A 22253-nucleotide genomic window follows, 5' to 3' on the forward strand; every position below is an offset into this window, starting at 1 on the left:
TCCCAGAGCCCCCCACCCATGGCAGCTCCGGTGACCTTTGGGGTTGGGACAGGGGAATTTATCGGGAAAACCGGGAAAGGAGCGGCGCATTCGCGGGGAATGCGGCGAGCCCCGGGTGGGGGGGGAAATTCCAGAGGGATCCCAGAGCCCCCCATGGCAGCTCCGAGGATCTTCGGGGTTGGGACAGGGGAATTTCTGGGGAAAACAGGTTGGGGGCCAAAGGGAAAGCGGGAGAGGAGGGGCGGGTTAGCCCGGGAATGCGGCGAAGGGGTTAAAGCCGGCCGGGAGGGTGAGCTCAGGTAGGCCGGGCCTGGGGCTCCCCTTTCCAAAGGCTCCTTTTCCAAAGGCTCCTTTTCCAAGGAAGCCGGGCCCGGAGGAGGGGCCGGGCCGCCCATTCCGCCGCTATAAAATCCCGCAATTCCAGCCCGCGGCTCCCGGAGGATGCGCACGTGCGCCCGGAGCGGCGGCGAGCCCGAAAACCGGGAATAACCCGGGATAACCCCTCCCGAAACCGGGATAAAAACCCCCCCAAAGCCGGGATAAACCCGGGATAAACCCGCGATCAAACCCCCCGGCCACCGGGACAAAACCCGGACTAGACCTCAGAGAGCGCGATAAAACCCCTAAACAAGCGGGACAGGAGCGGCATCAAAGCCCCAAAACCCGGGACAGAAGCGGGATAAAAACCCCCAGAGCGGATCGGCGAGAGCCATGAGCGGCCGGAGCTGAGCATTCCCCGCGGCATTCCCGCTTTTCCAGCATGTCCTTCGCCATGCTGCGCTCGGCCCCGGGGCGCTTCCTGTACCCCGACATCAGCGCGCTGTCCGAGGACGAGGAGAACAGCGAGAGCTCGGGCTCGGAGGAGAAGCCCTTCCACATGGAGGGCGACGCGTTCGGCATCAAGAGCGGCAAGCGGCGCAGCGGCAAGAGCCGCGGGCGGCTCTCCCGGGAGCCGCGGCAGCGGCACACGGCCAACGCCCGCGAGCGCGACCGCACCAACTCGGTGAACACGGCGTTCACGGCGCTGCGCACGCTGATCCCCACCGAGCCGGCCGACAGGAAACTCTCCAAGATCGAGACGCTGCGCCTCGCCTCCAGCTACATCTCGCACCTCGGCAACGTGCTGCTGCTCGGCGACTCCGGCGGCGGCGGGCAGCCGTGCCACGGGGCAGCGCCCGCCGCCTTCTGCCCCGCCGGGGCCGCGTCGCCGCCCGGCCGCGAGGCCGAGAGCGCGCAGCCCCGGCAGATCTGCACCTTCTGCCTCAGCAACCAGAGGAAAATGGTGAGTGCGGCTGGAAAACCGGGAATTGCGGGAATAATGGGGTCCGGGATAGCGGGAATGGGGTCCGGGATAGCGGGAATCCTGGGGAGCAGGATACGGGAATCCTGGGGAGCGGGATTTGGGAATCCCGGGATGCCGAGCACCGGCAGATCTGCACCTTCTGCCTCAGCAACCAGAGGAAAATGGTGAGTGCGGCTGGAATGACGGGAATAACGGGGTCCGGGAATGCCGCGGGGATAGCAGGAATAGGGAGCAGGATAGCGGGATTTGGGATTTGGGAATCCCGGGATGCCCAGCCCCGGCAGATCTGCACCTTCTGCCTCAGCAACCAGAGGAATATGGTGAGTGCGGCTGGAAAACCGGGAATAGCGGGAATAATGGGGTCCGGGACAGCGGGAATCCTGGGGAGCAGGATAGCGGGATTTGGGAATCCCGGGATGCCCAGCCCCGGCAGATCTGCCCCTTCTGCCTCAGCAACCAGAGGAATATGGTGAGTGCGGCTGGAATACCGGGAATAACGGGGTCCGGGATAGCGGGAATCCTGGGGAGCAGGATAGCGGGATTTGGGAATCCCGGGATGCCCAGCCCCGGCAGATCTGCACCTTCTGCCTCAGCAACCAGAGGAAAATGGTGAGTGCGGCTGGAAAACCGGGAATAGCGGGAATAACGGGGTCCGGGATTGCGGGAATCCTGGGGAGCAGGATACGGGGAATGGGGAGCGGGATTTGGGAATCCCGGGATGCCCAGCCCCGGCAGATCAGCCCCTTCTGCCTCAGCAACCAGAGGAAAATGGTGAGTGCTGCTGGAATACCGGGAATAACGGGGTCCAGGATAGCGGGAATACTGGGGAGAGTGGGATACCGGGAATACTGGGGAGAGTGGGATACCGGGAATACTGGGGAGCCAGATACCGGGATTTGGGAATTCCGGGATGCCCAGCCCCGGCAGATCTGCACCTTCTGCCTCAGCAACCAGAGGAAAATGGTGAGTGCTGCTGGAATACCGGGAATGACGGGAATAGCGGGGTCCGGGAATGCCGCGGGGATAGAGGGAATAGGGAGCAGGATAGCGGGATTTGGGATTTGGGAATCCCGGGGTGCCCAGCCCCGGCAGATCTGCCCCTTCTGCCTCAGCAAGCAGAGGAAGATCGTGAGTCCGGGAGGGTTTGGGATGCAGGGAATGGGGATCGGGATACCGGGAATGGCGTAGGGAATGGGGACTGGGAGTCGGGAATGTCACGGGGATGAAGGGAATAGGGAGCCGGGATTCAGGAATGAATCCCACAGGGAATGGTGGCCCGAGATTCAGGCTGGGATGGAGGGAGTGGTGTCACCGGGATTTGGGATTTGGGCTGGGAATGACGAGACCCTGCTCGGGGCTTCCCAAAAAAACCCGGGGACCTGGTTTATCCCAGAGTTTGCCCACTCCGGGATGCGGGGAATGGGAGCTCCCGGGATTTGGGATTCGGGCTGGAAAGGACGAGCCCCCGTGTGGGGCTTCCCAGAAAAGCGGCGATTCCCGGGATTATCCCAGGGTTTGCTCACTCCGAGGGGCAGCGGGAGGCAGGGAATTGTGTCCTGGGAATTCGGGAATGAATCCCGCGGGGAATTGCGTCCCGGGAATTCGGGAATGAATCCCGCGGGGAATTGCGTCCCGGGATTCAGGAATGAATCCCGCGGGGAATTGAGCCCCGGGAATTCGGGAATGAATCCCGCGGGGAATTGCGTCCCGGGAATTCAGGAATACCACGGGGATAAAGGGGATGGGGATTGGGATTCAGGAATGAGGAGCTCCCGGCTTCCCAAAAAAACCCAGCAATTCCCGACCATGGAAGGTCCCAGCTTCCCAAAAACCAGGCGATTCCCGGGTTGATCCCAGTGATTCCCAGGTTTATCCCAGAGATTCCCAGATTTATCCTGGGTTTATTCCCCGTTTTATCCCAGTGATTCCCGGGTTTATCCCAGAGATTCCCAGATTTATCCTGGGTTTATTCCCGAGTTTATCCCAGAGATTCCCAGATTTATCCTGGGTTTATTCCCAGGTTTATCCCTGTGATTCCTGGGTTTATCCCAAAGATTCCCAGATTTATCCTGGGTTTATTCCCAGATTTATCCTAGGTTTATTCCCGGGTTTATCCCAGTGATTCCCAGATTTATCCTGGGTTTATTCCCGAGTTTATCCCAGAGATTCCCAGATTTATCCTGGGTTTATTCCCGGGTTTATCCCAGTGATTCCCAGATTCATCCTGGGTTTATTCCCGGGTTTATCCCCGTGATTCCCAGATTTATCCTGGATTTATTCCCAGGTTCATCCCAGCGATTCCCAGATTTATCCTGGGTTTAATCCCGGGTTTATCCCAGCGATTCCTGGGTTTATCCCGGTGTTATCCCGGGATGAGTGGGAATGCCGAGGAGCTCCTTCCTGGAGCTGCAGGGATGGAAGAGCCCGCCGGAGGCGGCTCTAAAATCCATGGAAAATTCACGGAAAACCCATGGAAAATCCATGGAAAATCCACGGAAAATCCATGGAAAATCCACAGAAAATCCATGGAAAATGCAGGGAAAATCCAGGGAAAATCCATGGAAAATCCAGGGAAAATCCACAGAAAATCCATGGAAAATGCAGGGAAAATCCATGGAAAATCCATGAATTTTTTGTGGATTTTCTGTGGATTTTTCCCTGGATTTTCCATGGATTTTCAGAATTCCCAGTAACTCCCTATCAGGGTTCCCAGTATTCCCAGTAACTCCATAAGGGGGTTCCCAGAATTCCCAGTAACTCCATAACGGGGTTCCCTGTGCTCCCAGTAACTCCCTATCAGGGTTCCCAGAATTCCCAGTAACTCCCTAACGGGGTTCCCGGAATTCCCAGTAACTCCATAATGGTGTTCCCAGAATTCCCAGTAACTCCATAAGGGGGTTCCCAGAATTCCCAGTAACTCCATAAGGGGGTTCCCAGTGCTCCCAGTAACTCCATAAGGGGGTTCCCAGAATTCCCAGTAACTCCATAATGGTGTTCCCAGTATTCCCAGTAAATCCCTAACGGGGTTCCCAGTATTCCCAGTAACTCCGTAAGGGGGTTCCCAGTATTCCCAGTAACTCCGTAACGGTGTTCCCAGAATTCCCAGTAACTCCATAACGGTGTTCCCAATATTCCCAGTATCTCCATAAGGGGGTTCCCAATATTCCCAGTAACTTCATAACAGTGTTCCCAGTATTCCCAGTAACTCCATACTGGGGTCCCAGTCCCTGAGTGCCGGCGCACTCCCAGTTCCCAATCCCAGTGCTCCCAGTTCCCCTGGATTCTGGGATTCCCTCTCCTCTCCCAATTCCCTGGATTCTGGGATTCCCTCTCACAATTCCCTGGATTTTGGGATTCCCTCTCCCGATTCCCTGGATTTTGGGATTCCCTCACTCTCCCGATTCCCTGGATTTTGGGATTCCCTCTCACAATTCCCTGGATTTTGGGATTCCCTCTCCCGATTCCCTGGATTTTGGGATTCCCTCACTCTCCCGATTCCCTGGATTTTGGGATTCCCTCACTCTCCCAATTCCCTGGATTTTGGGATTCCCTCTCCCGATTCCCTGGATTTTGGGATTCCCTCTCCCGATTCCCTGGATTCTGGGATTCCCTCTCCCGATTCCCTGGATTCTGGGATTCCCTCTCCCGATTCCCTGGATTCTGGGATTCCCTCACTCTCCCGATTCCCTGGATTCTGGGATTCCCTCTCCCAATTCCCTGGATTTTGGGATTCCTCTCCCGACTCCCTGGATTCTGGGATTCCCTCTCCCAATTCCCTGGATTTTGGGATTCCCTCACTCTCCCAATTCCCTGGATTTTGGGATTCCCTCTCCTCTCAAAATTCCCTGGATTTTGGGATTCCCTCTCCCGATTCCCTGGATTTTGGGATTCCCTCACTCTCACAATTCCCTGGATTCTGGGATTCCCTCTCCCGATTCCCTGGATTTTGGGATTCCCTCCCTCTCCCAATTCCCTGGATTCTGGGATTCCCTCTCCTCTCCCAATTCCCTGGATTTTGGGATTCCCTCTCCCGATTCCCTGGATTCTGGGATTCCCTCTCCCAATTCCCTGGATTCTGGGATTCCCTCTCCCGATTCCCTGGATTTTGGGATTCCCTCTCCCAATTCCCTGGATTTTGGGATTCCCTCTCCCAATTCCCTGGATTCTGGGATTCCCTCACTCTCCCGATTCCCTGGATTTTGGGATTCCCTCTCCCAATTCCCTGGATTTTGGGATTCCCTCACTCTCCCGATTCCCTGGATTTTGGGATTCCCTCTCCCGATTCCCTGGATTTTGGGATTCCCTCACTCTCCTGATTCCCTGGATTTTGGGATTCCCTCTCCTCTCCCAATTCCCTGGATTCTGGGATTCCCTCACTCTCCCAATTCCCTGGATTCTGGGATTCCCTCCCTCTCCCAATTCCCTGGATTTTGGGATTTCCCTGCATCCCAAATCCCCAATTCCCGGAATCCCCATTCCAAGGGCAGAGGGGCGGGGTCGGGATCCAGGCTGATCCCGGAGAACCTGGGGGGGATGGAAAATTCCTCGGGAAGGATTTGGGGATCACCAAACTCCGGAGTTTTCCACCCAAACCATTCCCAAAGCTGACAGCTCCGGGGTTTGGGAAAAGAGAATTTGGGAAAAGGGGATTTGGGAAAAGGGGATTTGGGAAAAAGGGGATTTGGGAAAAAGGGGAATGTGGGAAAAAGGGGATTTGGGAAAAGGGGATTTGGGAAAAGGGGATTTGGGAAAAAGGGGATTTGGGAAAAAGGGGATTTGGGAAAAGGGGATTTGGGAAAAGGGGATTTGGGAGAAAGGGGATTTGGGAAAAGGGGATTTGGGAAAAGGGGATTTGGGAGAAAGGGGATTTGGGAAAAGGGAATTTGGGAAAAGGGGGAATTTGGGAAAAGGGAGTTTGGGAAAAGAGAATTTGGGAAAAGGGGACTTGGGAAAAGGGGATTTGGGAAAAAGGGAAATTTGGGAAAAGGGGATTTGGGGGAAAGGGGATGTGGGGAAAGGGAATTTGGGAAAAAGGGGATTTGGGGAAAGGGGATTTGGGAAAAAGGGGAATTTGGGAAAAGGGGAATTTGGGAAAAGGGGAATTTGGGAAAAGGGGATTTGGGAAAAGGGGATTTGGGAAAAAGGAATTTGGGAAAAGGGAATTTGCGAAAAGAGGATTTGGGAAAAGGGGATTTGGGAAAAGGGGATTTGGGGAAAAGGGAATTTGGGAAAAAAGGAATGTGGGGAAAAGGGGATTTGGGAAAAAAGGGATTTGGGAAAAGGAGAATTTGGGAAAAGGGGATTTGGGAAAAGGGGATTTGGGAAAAGAGAATTTGGGAAAAGGGGAATGTGGGAAAAAGGGGATTTGGGAAAAAGGGAATTTGGGAAAAAGGGGAATTTGGGAAAAGGGGATTTGGGAAAGGGGGAATTTGGGAAAAAGGAGAATTTGGGGAAAAGGGAAATTTGGGAAAAGAGGATTTGGGAAAAAGGAGAATTTGGGAAAAGGGGATTTGGGAAGAGAGAATTTGGGAAAAAGGGATTTGGGAACAGGGGAATTTGGGAAAAAGGAAAATTTGGGAAAAGGGGATTTGGGAAAGGGGATTTGGGAAAAAGGGGAATTTGGGAAAAAGGGAATTTGGGAAAAGGGGATTTGGGAAAAAAGGGATTTGGGAAAAGGGGATTTGGGAAAGGGGAATTTGGGGAAAAGGGAATTTGGGGAAAAGAGAATTTGGGAAAAGGGGAATTTGGGAAAATTCCCTTCCCAAGGCTCAGGAATCTGGGAAGGCTCCGGCCAGGAAGGGACCCTAAACCCGATCCCATTCCAGCATTCCCAGGGATTTCTCCAGGCCTGGAGCACTCCAAGGGCAGGGACACCTCCCCCTATCCCGGGATGCTCCCAGGACATTCCCAAGGACCAATTCCTACAAATCCCCACCCTCAATTTTCCATCCATCCCAAAAATTCCCATCCCGAGCTCTGGATCAATTCCTATAAATCCCCACCCTCAATTTTCCATCCATCCCAAAAATCCCCACCCTCAATTTTCCATCCATCCCAAAAATTCTCATCACCAATTTTCCATCCATCCCAAAAATCCCCATCCCTAATTTTCCATCCATCCCAAAAATTCCCATCACCAATTTCCCATCAATCCCTTTAAATCCCATCAATAATTTCGGATCAATCTCAACAAATCCCCATCCTGAATTTAAACATTCCCATAAATTCCCAGCGTCAATTTGACCCCGATCCCAAAAATTCCCATCCCTGGTTTTCCATCAATTCCTATAAAATCTCATCACACCTGGAGATGGGGCTGGAATCAGAACTGGGATTGGGGCTGGAATCAGAACTGGGATTGGGGCTGGAATCAGAACTGGGATTGGGGCTGGAATTAGAACTGGGACTGGGGCTGGAATTAGGGCTGGGATTGGGGCTGGAATTGGGGCTGGAATTAGAACTGGGATTGGGGCTGGAATTAGAACTGGGATTGGGGCTGGAATTAGAACTGGGATTGGGGCTGGAATTCGAGCTGGGATTGGGGCTGGAATTCGAGCTGGGATTGGAATCAGGGCTGGAATTAGAACTGGGATTGGGGCTGGAGTTAGAACTGGAATCAAGGCTGGAATTAGAACTGGAATTGGAACAGGAATTGGAACTGGAATTAGGGCTGGAATCAGAACTGGGATTGGGGCTGGGATTGGGGCTGGGATCAGGGCTGGAATCAGGATTGGATTTGGGCTGGAATTAGAATTGGGATCACAGCTGGAATCAGGGCTGGAATTAGAACTGGAATTGGGGCTGGAATTAGAACTGGGATTGGGGCTGGAATTAAACTGGAATTGGAATCAGGGCTGGAATTAGAACTGAGATCGGGGCTGGAATTACAACTGGGATTGGGGCTGGAATTACAACTGGAATTAGAACTGGAATCAGGGCTGGAATTAGAACTGGGATTGGAGCTGGAATTAGAGCTGGAACTGGAGCTGGAATTAAACTGGAATTGGGGCTGGAATTGCAACTGGAATCAGGGCTGGAATTAGAACTGGGATTGGAGCTGGAATTAAACTGGAATTGGGGCTGGAATCGGGATTGGATTTGGGCTGGAATTAGAATTGGGATTGGGGCTGGAATTGGGGCTGGAATCAGAGCTGGAATTGGGACTGGGATCAGGGATGGAATTAGAAATGGAATTGGAATCAGAGCTGGAATTAGATCTGGAATTGGGGCTGGGATTAGGGCCGGAATCAGAACTGGGATGAGAACTGGAATTGGAATCAGAGCTGGAATTAGAACTGGGAACAGGGCTGAAATTAGATCTGGAATTAGGGCTGGAATCGGGATTGGATTTGGGCTGGAATTAGAATTGGGATCGGGGCTGGAATTAGACCCAGAGCCGCTGCTCCCGATCCGTGCCGGATCCACGTCCCAAAAATCCCAAAAAAAATCCTCCCTAAAATCCTCCTCCTGCCCCAAAAATCCTGAAAAATCCTTCTCCTGTCCCACAGATCCCAAAAAATCCCCACTCAAATCCTCTTCCCACCCCAAAAATCCCTAAAATCTTCTTCCAATCCCAAAAATCCCAAAAAATCCCCCTGAAATCCTCTTCCCATCCCAAAAATCCTCCTTCTGTCCCAAAGATTCCCCCCCTAAAACATCCCCCCTAAAATCCTTTTCCCATTCCAAAAATCCCTCCTAAAATCCACTTCCATCCCAAAAATCCCAAAAAATCCTCCCTCAAATCCACTTCCCATCCCAAAAATCCCAAAAAAGTCCCCCCTCAAATCCACTTCCCATCCCAAAAATCCTGAAAAGTCCTCCCTCAAATCCACTTCCCATCCCAAAAATCCCAAACCCGCGGCTCCGAGGGGTCTGATCCCGGTGCCGCCCCATTCCCAGGAAAAGCAGCAGGAAAATTGGGATGGGCTGGGATCCAGAGGGAATTTTTGGGGGGAATTTGGGATCTGGGAACATCCCAAGGATTTTGAGGTCGAGCCCAAATCCCAGGAAAGCTCGGGAGAAGCTGATCCAGGCTGGTTTCCCAGGTAGAATCCGAGGGTTAAATTTGGGAAAATTTGGGAAAATTCGGGATAATCTGGGTGGGGATTCTGGCAGGAATTCCTTGGAATTCCGGGCCGGATCCCTGGGGAAGGAAGGGCTGAGCTTGCCCGGGATTTTCCACCTTGAGGGGGGCTGGGATCTGCTCAGATCCCAAAAATTCCCAATCCGAGGTAGGAATTGGGGCTGGGGGAGCTCCAGGACGGGAAAATCGGGATTTGGGGATGGAAACAAGGCCGAGGGAATTCCAGGCTGGAATTCCGGGAGCCAGCAGAGAGCTGGGAGCCAGAGAGGTTTTCCCAGGATCGGGGAGAGACTGAGGTGGGAAAACGGGAAAGGTGGGAAGGATCCTCTGGATCCTTGGGATCTTTGGGATCCCGGCTCCTTCCACGATGGGAGAGGGGAGGCGGGTCCAGAGGGGATTTGGGATGAAGGAATTCCCGTCTGGAATCTCCTCAGGATCCAGAGGGGATTTGGGATCCAGGATATTGGGATCCAGAGGGATTTGGGACGAAGGAATTCCTGTCTGGAATGCCCTCAGAGGAACTGGGATCCAGGGGGGGATTTGGGATCCAGAGGGGATTTGGGATAAAAGAATTCCTGTCTGGAATCTCCTCAGGATCCAGAGGGGAATTGGGATCCAGGATATTGGGATCCAGAGGGATTTGGGATCCAGGGGGGAATCAGGGCCCGATCCCATTCCCAGCCCAGATCCGTCAGGAAGGGCCGATCCAGGTGCCATTCCTGGAGCATTCCAGACCCTCCCAAGAACAGGGAAGGAACAGGAAATCCCGGGAAAGGGGAAATGGGAAATCCTGGGAATCCCAGGGAAAACCCCAGCACAGCCTCCCAAGGAAATCCACACAGAGGGATTTAGGATTTGAGCAGGGATTTGGGATGGGAGCAGGGATTTGGGATTTGAGAGCAGGGATTTGGGATGGGAGCAGGGATTTGGGATTTGGGAGCAGGGATTTGGGTCCCTCTGGAATTTCGGGACCAAAACCTCTCTGGAGCTCTGGGAAAACCCTCCCGGATCCAGAGGGGAGGGGGAGCTCCCCCAGATCCCAATCCCAGCAATCCCAGCCCTCGGAGCTGCAGATTCCGGGTGCTCCCCACATCCCAAGCCAGGTTTTCCATGGAAAAATCCCAGATTTAGGCACAGGGAGCAGGAATTCCAGGAGATTCCCAAACCACCCTGGAGCCATTCCCGCTTTTCCCCCTTCAGAGCTGCACCCACATCCAGGTTTTCCATGGAAAAATCCCAGATTTAGGCGCAGGGAGCAGGAATTCCATGAGATTCCCAAACCACCCCAGAGCCATTCCCGCTTTTCCCCCCTTCAGAGCTGCACCCACATCCAGGTTTTCCATGGAAAAATCCTGAATTTAGGAGGTGGGAGCGGGAATTCCATGAGATTCCCAAACCACCCCGGAGCCATTCCTGCTTTTCCCCCTTCAGAGCTGCACCCACATCCAGGTTTTTCATGGAAAATCCCGGATTTAGGCGCAGGGAGCAGGAATTCCATGAGATTCCCAAACCACCCCAGAGCCATTCCCGCTTTTCCCCCCTTCAGAGCTGCACCCACATCCAGGTTTTCCATGGAAAAATCCTGAATTTAGGAGGTGGGAGCAGAAATTCCATGAGATTCCCAAACCACCCCGGAGCCATTCCTGCTTTTCCCCCTTCAGAGCTGCACCCACATCCAGGTTTTCCATGGAAAATCCCAGATTTAGGTGCAGGGAGCAGGAATTCCAAGAGATTCCCAAACCACCCTGGAGCCGGGAGCTTCCCGAGCCGTTCCCTCTTTTCCCCAGGATGAGATCACCCCAATCCAGGTTTTCCATGGAAAATCCCAGATTTAGGCACAGGGAGCGGCAATTCCAGGAGATTCCCAAACCACCCCGGAGCCGGGAGCCTCCCTGAGCCATTCCTGCTTTTCCCTCTTTTCCCCAGGATGAGATCACCCCAATCCAGGTTTTCCATGGAAAAATCCCGGATTTAGGCACAGGGAGCAGAAATTCCATGAGATTCCCAAACCACCCTGGAGCCATTCCCGCTTTTCCCCCTTCAGAGCTGCACCCACATCCAGGTTTTTCATGGAAAAATCCCGGATTTAGGTCCAGGGAGCAGAAATTCCAGGAGATTCCCAAACCACCCTGGAGCCATTCCCGCTTTTCCCCCTGCAGAGCTGCACCCACATCCAGGTTTTCCATGGAAAAATCCCGGATTTAAGACCAGGGAGCAGAAATTCCAGGAGATTCCCAAACCACCCTGGAGCCATTCCTGCTTTTCCCTCTTCAGAGCTGCACCCACATCCAGGTTTTCCATGGAAAAATCCCAGATTTAGGCGCAGGGAGCAGCAATTCCCTGAGATTCCCAAACCACCCCGGAGCCATTCCTGCTTTTCCCCTTCAGAGCTGCACCCACATCCAGGTTTTCCATGGAAAATCCCAGATTTAGGTGCAGGGAGCAGAAATTCCATGAGATTCCCAAAACATCCCGGAGCTGGGAGCCTCCCTGAGCCATTCCTGCTTTTCCCCCTTTTCCCCAGGGTGGGATCATCCCAATTCAGGTTTTTCATGGAAAAATCCCAGATTTAGGCGCAGGGAGCAGAAATTCCATGAGATTCCCGAACCACCCTGGAGCCATTCCCGCTTTTCCCCCTTCAGAGCTGCACCCACATCCAGGTTTTCCATGGAAAATCCCGGATTTAGGCACAGGGAGCAGGAATTCCATGAGATTCCCAAACCACCCCAGAGCCATTCCCGCTTTTCCCCCTTCAGAGTTGCACCCACATCCAGGTTTTCCATGGAAAATCCCAGATTTAGGCACAGGGAGCAGGAATTCCCTGAGATTCCTGAACCACCCTGGAGCCATTCCTGCTTTTCCCCCTTCAGAGCTGCACCCACATCCAGGTTTTCCATGGAAAATCCCGGATTTAGGCACAGGGAGCAGGAATTCCAGGAGATTCCCAAACCACCCTGGAGCCATTCCCGCTTTTCCCCATTCAGAGCTGCACCCACATCCAGGTTTTCCATGGAAAAATCCCAGATTTAGGCACAGGGAGCAGGAATTCCCTGAGATTCCTGAACCACCCTGGAGCCATTCCTGCTTTTCCCCCTTCAGAGCTGCACCCACATCCAGGTTTTCCATGGAAAAATCCCGGATTTAGGCACAGGGAGAGGGAATTCCATGAGATTCCTAAACCACCCCAGAGCCGGGAGCTTCCCGAGCCGTTCCCGCTTTTCCCCAGGATGAGATCACCCCAATCCAGGTTTTTCATGGAAAAATCCCGGATTTAGGCACAGGGAGCAGGAATTCCATGAGATTCGCGAACCACCCCGGAGCCATTCCCGCTTTTCCCCCCTTCAGAGCTGCACCCACATCCAGGTTTTCCATGGAAAAATCCTGAATTTAGGCACAGGGAGCAGGAATTCCATGAGATTCCCAAACCACCCCGGAGCCATTCCCGCTTTTCCCCCTTCAGAGTTGCACCCACATCCAGGTTTTCCATGGAAAATCCCAGATTTAGGCACAGGGAGCAGGAATTCCCTGAGATTCCTGAACCACCCTGGAGCCATTCCTGCTTTTCCCCCTTCAGAGTTGCACCCACATCCAGGTTTTCCATGGAAAAACCCTGATTTAGGCACAGGGAGCAGCAATTCCAGGAGATTCCCAAACCACCCCGGAGCCATTCCCGCTTTTCCCCATTCAGAGCTGCACCCACATCCAGGTTTTCCATGGAAAATCCCGGATTTAGGCACAGGGAGCAGGAATTCCAGGAGATTCCCAAACCACCCTGGAGCCATTCCCGCTTTTCCCCATTCAGAGCTGCACCCACATCCAGGTTTTCCATGGAAAAATCCCAGATTTAGGCGCAGGGAGCAGCAATTCCCTGAGATTCCTGAACCACCCTGGAGCCATTCCTGCTTTTCCCCCTTCAGAGCTGCACCCACATCCAGGTTTTCCATGGAAAAATCCCGGATTTAGGCACAGGGAGAGGGAATTCCATGAGATTCCTAAACCACCCCAGAGCCGGGAGCTTCCCGAGCCGTTCCCCGCTTTTCCCCAGGATGAGATCACCCCAATCCAGGTTTTTCATGGAAAAATCCCGGATTTAGGCACAGGGAGCAGGAATTCCATGAGATTCGCGAACCACCCCGGAGCCATTCCCGCTTTTCCCCCCTTCAGAGCTGCACCCACATCCAGGTTTTCCATGGAAAAATCCTGAATTTAGGCACAGGGAGCAGGAATTCCATGAGATTCCCAAACCACCCCGGAGCCATTCCCGCTTTTCCCCCTTCAGAGCTGCACCCACATCCAGGTTTTTCATGGAAAAATCCCGGATTTAGGCGCAGGGAGCAGGAATTCCAAGAGATTCCCAAACCACCCTGGAGCCGGGAGCTTCCCGAGCCGTTCCCTCTTTTCCCCAGGATGAGATCACCCCAATCCAGGTTTTCCATGGAAAATCCCAGATTTAGGCACAGGGAGCGGCAATTCCAGGAGATTCCCAAACCACCCCGGAGCCGGGAGCCTCCCTGAGCCATTCCTGCTTTTCCCTCTTTTCCCCAGGATGAGATCACCCCAATCCAGGTTTTCCATGGAAAAATCCCGGATTTAGGCACAGGGAGCAGAAATTCCATGAGATTCCCAAACCACCCTGGAGCCATTCCCGCTTTTCCCCCTTCAGAGCTGCACCCACATCCAGGTTTTTCATGGAAAAATCCCGGATTTAGGTACAGGGAGCAGAAATTCCAGGAGATTCCCAAACCACCCTGGAGCCATTCCCGCTTTTCCCCCTGCAGAGCTGCACCCACATCCAGGTTTTCCATGGAAAAATCCCGGATTTAAGACCAGGGAGCAGAAATTCCAGGAGATTCCCAAACCACCCTGGAGCCATTCCTGCTTTTCCCTCTTCAGAGCTGCACCCACATCCAGGTTTTCCATGGAAAAATCCCAGATTTAGGCGCAGGGAGCAGCAATTCCCTGAGATTCCCAAACCACCCCGGAGCCATTCCTGCTTTTCCCCCTTCAGAGCTGCACCCACATCCAGGTTTTCCATGGAAAAATCCCGGATTTAGGCGCAGGGAGCGGGAATTCCAGGACATTCCCAAACCACCCCGGAGCCATTCCTGCTTTTCCCCTTCAGAGCTGCATCCACATCCAGGTTTTCCATGGAAAATCCCGGATTTAGGCACAGGGAGCAGCAATTCCAGGAGATTCCCGAACCACCCCGGAGCCATTCCCGCTTTTCCCCCTTCAGAGCTGCACCCACATCCAGGTTTTCCATGGAAAAATCCTGAATTTAGGTGCAGGGAGCGGGAATTCCAGAAGATTCCCAAACCACCCCGGAGCCGTTCCCGCTTTTCCCCCTTCAGAGCTGCACCCACATCCAGGTTTTTCATGGAAAATCCCGGATTTAGGCACAGGGAGCAGCAATTCCAGGAGATTCCCGACCCTCCCGGGGATTTCCCGGAGCCGTTCCCGCTTTTCCCCCTTTCCCGAGCCCTGCCCCAATCCCGGCCCGGGGCCGCGATCCCGAATTCCTGCCGGAGGGAGGGAGGGAGGGAGGGCAGAGGGAGAAGCGCGGCCGGCCCGGCGGGATTTTCCCAATCCCCGTTTCCGCTCCAGACGGCCCCGAGCTCCCGGGGATTGAACATCTGGGAAATCGGAGCAGAATTCCCCCTTTTCCCTCCCCTTCCCACCCTCGGGAACAAAGGGAGAGCCGGGGCCGCACGTGCGGGGATGGAGAACGGGGGAGGCCTGGGACGGGGATGGAAAACGGGAATTGCATCCCAGAAATCGGGGATGGAGAACGGGGAGGATGGGAGGGGGATGGAAAACGGGAATTGGATCCCGGAAATCGGGGATGGAGAACGGGGAGGATGGGAGGGGGATGGAAAATGGGAATTGGATCCCAGAAATCGGTGATAGAAAACAGGAATTGCATCTCAGAAATCAGGGATGGAGAACGGGAATTGCATCCCAGAAATCGGGGATGGAGAACGGGGAGGATGGGAAGGGGATGAAAAACGGGAATTGGATCCCAGAAATTGGGGATGGAGAACGGGGAGGATGGGAAGGGGATGGAAAACGGGAATTGCATCCCAGAAATCAGGGATGGAAAATGGGAATTGCATCCCAGAAATCGGGGATGGAAAACGGGGAAAGATTTGGGATGGGGCAGGGAATGGGAATTGGATCCCGGAAATCGGGGATGGAGAACGGGGAGGATGGGAGGGGGATGGAAAATGGGAATTGGATCCCAGAAATCGGGGATGGAGAACGGGGAGGATGGGAGGGGGATGGAAAATGGGAATTGGATCCCAGAAATCGGGGATGGAGAACGGGGAGGATGGGAGGGGGATGGAAAATGGGAATTGGATCCCAGAAATCGGGGATGGAGAACGGGGAGGATGGGAGGGGGATGGAAAATGGGAATTGGATCCCAGAAATCGGGGATGGAGAACGGGGAGGATGGGAGGGGGATGAAAAACGGGAATTGCATCCCAGAAATCTGGGATGGAGAACGGGGAGGATGGGAGGGGGATGGAAAACGGGAATTGCATCCCAGAAATCGGGGATGGAAAATGGGAATTGCATCCCAGAAATCGGTGATAGAAAACAGGAATTGCATCTCAGAAATCAGGGATGGAGAACGGGAATTGCATCCCAGAAATCGGGGATGGAGAACGGGGAGGATGGGAAGGGGATGAAAAACGGGAATTGGATCCCAGAAATTGGGGATGGAGAACGGGGAGGATGGGAAGGGGATGGAAAACGGGAATTGCATCCCAGAAATCAGGGATGGAAAATGGGAATTGCATCCCAGAAATCGGGGATGGAAAACGGGGAAAGATTTGGGATGGGGCAGGGAATGGGAATTGGATCCCAAAAAACTGGGATGGAAAATGGGAAAGGTTTGGGATGGGGCAGGAATTGGGAATTGGATCCCAAAAAACTGGGATGGAAAATGGGAAAGGTTTGGGATGGGACAGGGATTGGGAACTGGATCCCAAGAAATGGGGATGGGAAACGGGGAAGGTTTGGGATGGGACAGGGAATGGGAACTGGATCCTAAAAAATGGGGATGGGAAATGGGAGAGGATGGGATGGGGATGGGAAATGGGAACTGGATCCCAAAAAATGGGGATGGGGAAAAGGGGAAGGTTTGGGATGAGACAGGGAATGGGAATTGCATCCCAAAAAACTGGGATGGGAAACGGGGAAGGTTTGGGATGGGGCAGGGAATGGGAACTGGATCCCAAGAAATGGGGATGGAAAATGGGAGAGGATGGGACAGGGATGGGAAATGGGAACTGGATCCCAAAAAATGGGGATGGGGAAAAGGGGAAGGATGGGATGGGGATGGAAAACGGGAATTGCATCCCAGAAATCGAGGATGGAAAGTGGGAATTGCATCCCAGAAATCGGGGATGGAAAACAGGAATTGCATCTCAGAAATCAGGGATGGAGAACGGGAATTGCATCCCAGAAATCGGGGATGGAGAACGGGGAGGATGGGAAGGGGATGGAAAACGGGAATTGCATCCCAGAAATTGGGGATGGAGAACGGGGAGGATGGGAAGGGGATGGAAAACGGGAATTGCATCCCAGAAATCAGGGATGGAAAACGGGAATTGCATCCCAGAAATCAGGCATGGAAAATGGGGAAAGATTTGGGATGGGGCAGGGATTGGGAATTGGATCCCAAAAAATGGGGATGGGAAACGGGGAAGGTTTGGGATGGGGCAGGGATTGGGAATTGGATCCCAAAAAACTGGGATGGGAAACGGGGAAGGTTTGGGATGGGGCAGGGAATGGGAATTGGATCCCAAAAAACTGGGATGGGAAACGGGGAAGGTTTGGGATGGGGCAGGGAATGGGAATTGGATCCCAAAAAATGGGGATGGGAAATGGGGAAGGTTTGGGATGGGACAGGGAATGGGAACTGGATCCCAAAAAATGGGGATGGGAAATGGGAGAGGATGGGGATGGGGATGGGAAATGGGAACTGGATCCCAAAAAATGGGGATGGGGAAAAGGGGAAGGTTTGGGATGGGACAGGGAATGGGAATCAGGAATAGGAAAATCCCAGAAAACAGAGAGGGGAAACAGGGGTGGGGATACTGGTCATACTGGGCTGGTACTGGGAGTGGTACTGGTTATACTGGGGTGGGTACTGGTTATACTGGGGTGGGTACTGGGGTGGTACTGGTTATACTGGGGTGGGTACTGGTTATACTGGGGTGGTACTGGGGTGGGTACTGGTTATACTGGTTATACTGGGATGGTACTGGTTATACTGGGGCTATACTGGTTATACTGGGGTGGTACTGGTTATACTGGGGGTGACAAAGGCGGCACTGGGGGTGACGGGGGCACGGGAATCCCAGGATCGGGGCAGGGATCGGGAACAGCTCTGGGGGATCCAGGAGCATTCCCAGGAAGGGATCCCCGGAGGATTCCCTGGGAAGGGATCCAGGAGCATTCCCAGGAAGGGATCCCCAGAGGATTCCCTGGAACAGGATCCAGGAGCATTCCCAGGAAGGGATCCCCGGAGGATTCCCTGGGAAGGGATCCAGGAGCATTCCCAGGAAGGGATCCCCGGAGGATTCCCTGGGAAGGGATCCAGGAGCATTCCCAGGAAGGGATCCCCGGAGGATTCCCTGGGAAGGGATCCAGGAGCATTCCCAGGAAGGGATCCCCTGAGGATTCCCTGGAACAGGATCCAGGAGAATTCCATGGGAAGGGATCCCCAGAGGATTCCCTGGAAGGGATTTCAGAATTCCCTGGCAAGGGATCCCAGGATTCCCTGGGAAGGGATCCCGGGAGAATTCCCAGGAAGGGATCCCGGGAGAATTCCCAGGAAGGGATCCCAGGAGGATTCCTGTGAAGGGAATTCTGCCGGGAAGGGGATCCTGGGTAGATTCCGCAGGAAGGGATCCCGGAAGGATTCCAGAATTCCCAGTTCCAGGTTTGATCCCATTCTCTCCTTTCCCTCCCGCAGAGCAAAGACCGGGACAGGAAGACGGGACAGCTCCGGAGCTAGGCCGGGAATTCCAGCCGGGAATCTCAGCCCGGAATCCCAGCCAGGAATCTCAGCCCGGAATCCCAGCCAGGAATCCCAGCCAGGAATCCCGGCTGGGAATCTCAGTGCGGAATCCCAGCCAGGAATCTCAACCGGGAACCCCAGCCCAGAATCCCAGCCCGGGAATCCTAGCCCGGGAATCCCAGCCCGGAATCTCAGCAGGGAATCCCAGCCCGGAATCCCAGCCCGGAATCCCAGCCCGGGAATCCCAGCCCGGGAATCTCAGCGCGGAATCCCAGCCCGGAATCCCAGCCCGGAATCCCAGCCGGGAATCCCAGCCCGGAATCCCAGCGCGGAATCCCAGCCCGGAATCCCAGCAGGGAATCCCAGCCCAGGAATCCCAGCCCGGAATCCCAGCCCGGAATCCCAGCCCGGAATCCCAGCCCGGAATCCCAGCCCGGAATCCCAGCCGGAGCAGGGAAAGCCACGCTGGCGGATTCCCGGATCCAGGGACGTTTTCCTGCCGGATCCTGCGGGAAGAGCGGCACCGAGATTCCAGCGGATCCCGCGGGACTCAGAGGATGTGCCGGAATTCGGCGGAGCTGCTCCGGGAATCCTCGGGAATTCCTGCCCTGGGATTCCGGATCATGGAACGCTTGGATCTCCAGGATCCACTCCGGGAATTCCTGGGAATCCCTGGCCCAGGATTCCGGATCACAGAACAATTGGATCCGCTCCGGGAATCGTGGGAATCCCTGCCCCAGGATTCCGGATGACAGAACACTTGGATCACTCGGATCCACTTGGGAATCCTTGGGAATTCCTGGGAATCCCTGCCCCAGGATTCCTGCCTCTGGAACACTTGGATCTCCCGGATCCGCTCCGGGAATCGCTGGGAATCCCTGCCCAGGGATTCCAGCTCATGGAACACTTGGATCTCCCGGATCCGCTCTGGAAATCCCTGGGAATCCCTGCCCCAGGATTCCTGCTTGTAGAACATTCGGATGTCCTGGAGCTGCTCCGGGAATTCTTGGGAATCCTGCCCTGGGATTCCAGCTCATGGAACACTTGGATCTCCTGGATCTGCTCTGGAAATCCCTGGGAATCACTGGGAATCCCTGCCCTGGGATTCCTGCTCACAGAACACTTGGATCTCCCGGATCTACTTGGGAATCCCTGCCTTGGGATCCATGGAAGGTGATGGAACACTTGGCTCTCCTGGATCTGCTTCCCACTCGATCCAGGAACTGGTCCCAGACCAGATCCCAGAACTGATCCCAGAACTGATCCCGGAACGGATCCCGGCAGCGATCCCTGAGCGCGGGGTGCAGGGGCTGCATTTTTTGGGAATGATCAATCACATGCTGGAATTTCATGTTGTTGATGTGGGAATTAATTAAATCTGGATTGTGTGTCATTAATCGGGAATCTGGGTCACGATCCCGGAGGGAATTCCTTCCTTCTCCCTTTCCCTTCCCTCTTTTCCCTTTCCCTTTTCCCATTTTCCCTTTCCCTGTTCCCTTTTCCCATATTCCCTTTCCCTGTTCCCATTTTCCCTTTTCCCATTTTCCCTTTTTCTTTTCTCTTTTTCCATTTTTCCTTTTCCTTTTCCCATTTTCCCTGTTCCCTTTTCCTGTTTTCCCTTTCCCTTTTCCCATTTTCCCTTTCCCTGTCCCCATTTTCCCTTTTCCCATTTTTCCTTTCCTTTTTTCCCATTTTTCCTTTCCCTGTTCCTTTTCCCATTTTTCCTTTCCCTGTTCCCTTTTCCCATTTTTCCTTTCCCTGTTCCCATTTTCCCTGTTCCCTGTTCCCTTTTCCCAGTTTCCCTTTTCCTTTTCCCATTTTCCCTTTCCCTGTTCCCATTTTTCCTTTCCCTGTTCCCATTTTTCCTTTCCCTTTTCCCATTTTCCCTTTCCCCATTTTTCCTTTTTCCCTTTTCTTTCTCCTTTCCCCTCTTCTTTCCCCTTTCCCTTTCCTCTTCTCCCTTTCCCATTTTCCCTATTCCCATCCTTTCCTTTTTCCTTTCCTTTTTCCTTTCCTTTCCTTTTTCCTTTCCTTTCCTTTCCTTTCCTTTCCTTTCCTTTCCTTTCCTTTCCTTTCCTTTCCTTTCCTTTCCTTTCCTTTCCTTTCCTTTCCTTTCCTTTCCTTTCCTTTCCTTTCCTTTCCTTTCCTTTCCTTTCCTTTCCTTTCCTTTCCTTTCCTTTCCTTTCCTTCCCTTCCCTTCCCTTCCCTTCCCTTCCCTTCCCTTCCCTTCCCTTCCCTTTCCCTTTCCCTTTCCCTTCCCTCTTCCCTCTTCCCTCTTCCCTTTCCCCTCTTCCCTTTTGTTATTCCCAGCCAGCACTGACATTCCGTGTGCCAGAAGGAGCAGCTAAAAACCAGGAATTTGGGAAATCCTGGGAAAACGAACTTCCCAAAGTTCCCCCTGCGGGATCCCAGGACAACGGGGTGTTCCCAAATCCGGGGTGTTCCCAAATCCAGGATGTTCCCAAATCCGTGTGCCAAGGGAAAGGCCTGGAATGTGCGGCAGCAGGAGGGGGAGGAAAATCCCAGGATGGGCTCTGGGATTGGGATCAGAACTGGGATGGGACTGGGAACAGAACTGGGATGGGATTGGGATCAGAACTGGGATGGGACTGGGAACAGAACTGGGATGGGCTCTGGGATCAGGAACAGAACTGGGATGGGATTGGGATCAGAACTGGGATCAGCTCTGGGATTGGGAACAGAACTGGGAAGGGATTGGGATCAGCTCTGGGATCAGCTCTGGGATCGGGACCAGAACTGGGGTAAGACTCAGATCCCGAGTGATTCCCCTGGATTATCCAAAGGCGGCGGCACCAAGGAGGGCTGGAGAGGGAGGAGGATTCCCAGGAAAAGGATGTCGGGTCCATGGGAAGAAAATCAGGGAATTGCAGAGCTTGGAAAAGCCCCCGGAGCCTCCCAAACTCACCCCCAGCCATGTCCCCATCCCACACCCATAGGGATGGGAATTCCAGCTGGGAATGAGGATTCCAACCCCGAATTCCAGCGGAATATTCCCAAAAATCCCACCTCGATGCCGTTCCCTCTGGCCCTGTCCCTGTTCCCAGCCCCGGCTGCTCCCCCGGGCTCAGCTGGAGCAGGGAGAAGGCTCCGGATCCAGCCGGGAATGCCACGGGAAGTGCAGCATTCCCTGATCCCACAGATCCCGAGGGGCTCCTGGCCCCTTTTCCCGGCTCCTGGCCCTTCCCCAGCTCCCCCATCCCAGCCCGGGAGCATTCCCGGCTCATTCCCGGCTCCCTCCCTGCCCCCGCCGGGGCCTGGCCCGGGATTTTCCGGGACATTTTTGCTCCATGAAATCAGCGGAGGCTCCTGGATCCGCACGTCCCGGCCTTGGCTCCCGCGGGATTGGCCCCGAGCCCGCTCCCGCTGCCAGCCCGGCTCCTGGAATTCAGGAATTCAGGAATTCGGGCCCTCGGCCCGGGATGGCTCCGCACCGGAGGAATTTCGGGATCCGCGGCCATCCCGGGCTGGCTCCGAGGGCCGGGAGCTGCTCCCGATTTCCCTGCGGGCCCGGGAGACCCAAACTGGGAAAGGAAGCTCCAAACTGGGAATGCTGGCCAGCCTGGAGGTTCCTGGCGGGAGATTCCGCCTCATTCCCAGCTCCCGGGGCGGATCCAGCCGGATTGCCTCGGGAATCAGCCTCTGGAATGTCCCCATGGAGCTGCCCGGGGCTCCGGAACCAGGGAATCGGGGAATTCCTGGGGCTGGAAAATCCCTGGGAATGGGGATTCCATCCTGTCCATGTCCCCATCCCACATCCACAGGGCTGGGAATTCCAGCTGGGAATGGGGATTCCATCCCAGCCGTGTCCCCATCCCACA

General features: G+C 54.3%; 2 protein-coding genes across 3 annotated transcripts in view; one reads left to right on the forward strand and one right to left on the reverse strand.

The window, feature by feature from the left end:
- Positions 1–22253, reverse strand: part of BOP1 (BOP1 ribosomal biogenesis factor) — a 113982-nt gene that overhangs the window by 37720 nt on the left and 54009 nt on the right. The window lies entirely within an intron of this gene.
- On the forward strand, positions 406–18411 carry SCX (scleraxis bHLH transcription factor). Its single transcript, XM_059869423.1, has 3 exons — positions 406–1282; positions 1757–1912; positions 18370–18411. The coding sequence occupies exons 1-3, from the start codon at positions 761–763 to the stop codon at positions 18409–18411; spliced, it is 720 nt and encodes a 239-aa protein (XP_059725406.1). The 5' UTR covers positions 406–760.

The sequence above is a fragment of the Haemorhous mexicanus genome, chromosome 1, assembly GCF_027477595.1.
Source record: "Haemorhous mexicanus isolate bHaeMex1 chromosome 1, bHaeMex1.pri, whole genome shotgun sequence".
Lineage (NCBI taxonomy): Eukaryota > Metazoa > Chordata > Aves > Passeriformes > Fringillidae > Haemorhous > Haemorhous mexicanus.

Coding starts and splice junctions, on each gene's coding strand:
- SCX (XM_059869423.1), top strand. CDS start 761: ATGTCCTTCGCCATGCTGCGCTCGGCCCCGGGGCGCTTCCTGTACCCC. Junction 1,283..1,756: donor TCAGCAACCAGAGGAAAATG/GTGAGTGCGGCT, acceptor CTTCTGCCTCAG/CAACCAGAGGAATATGGTGA. Junction 1,913..18,369: donor TCAGCAACCAGAGGAAAATG/GTGAGTGCGGCT, acceptor TCCCTCCCGCAG/AGCAAAGACCGGGACAGGAA.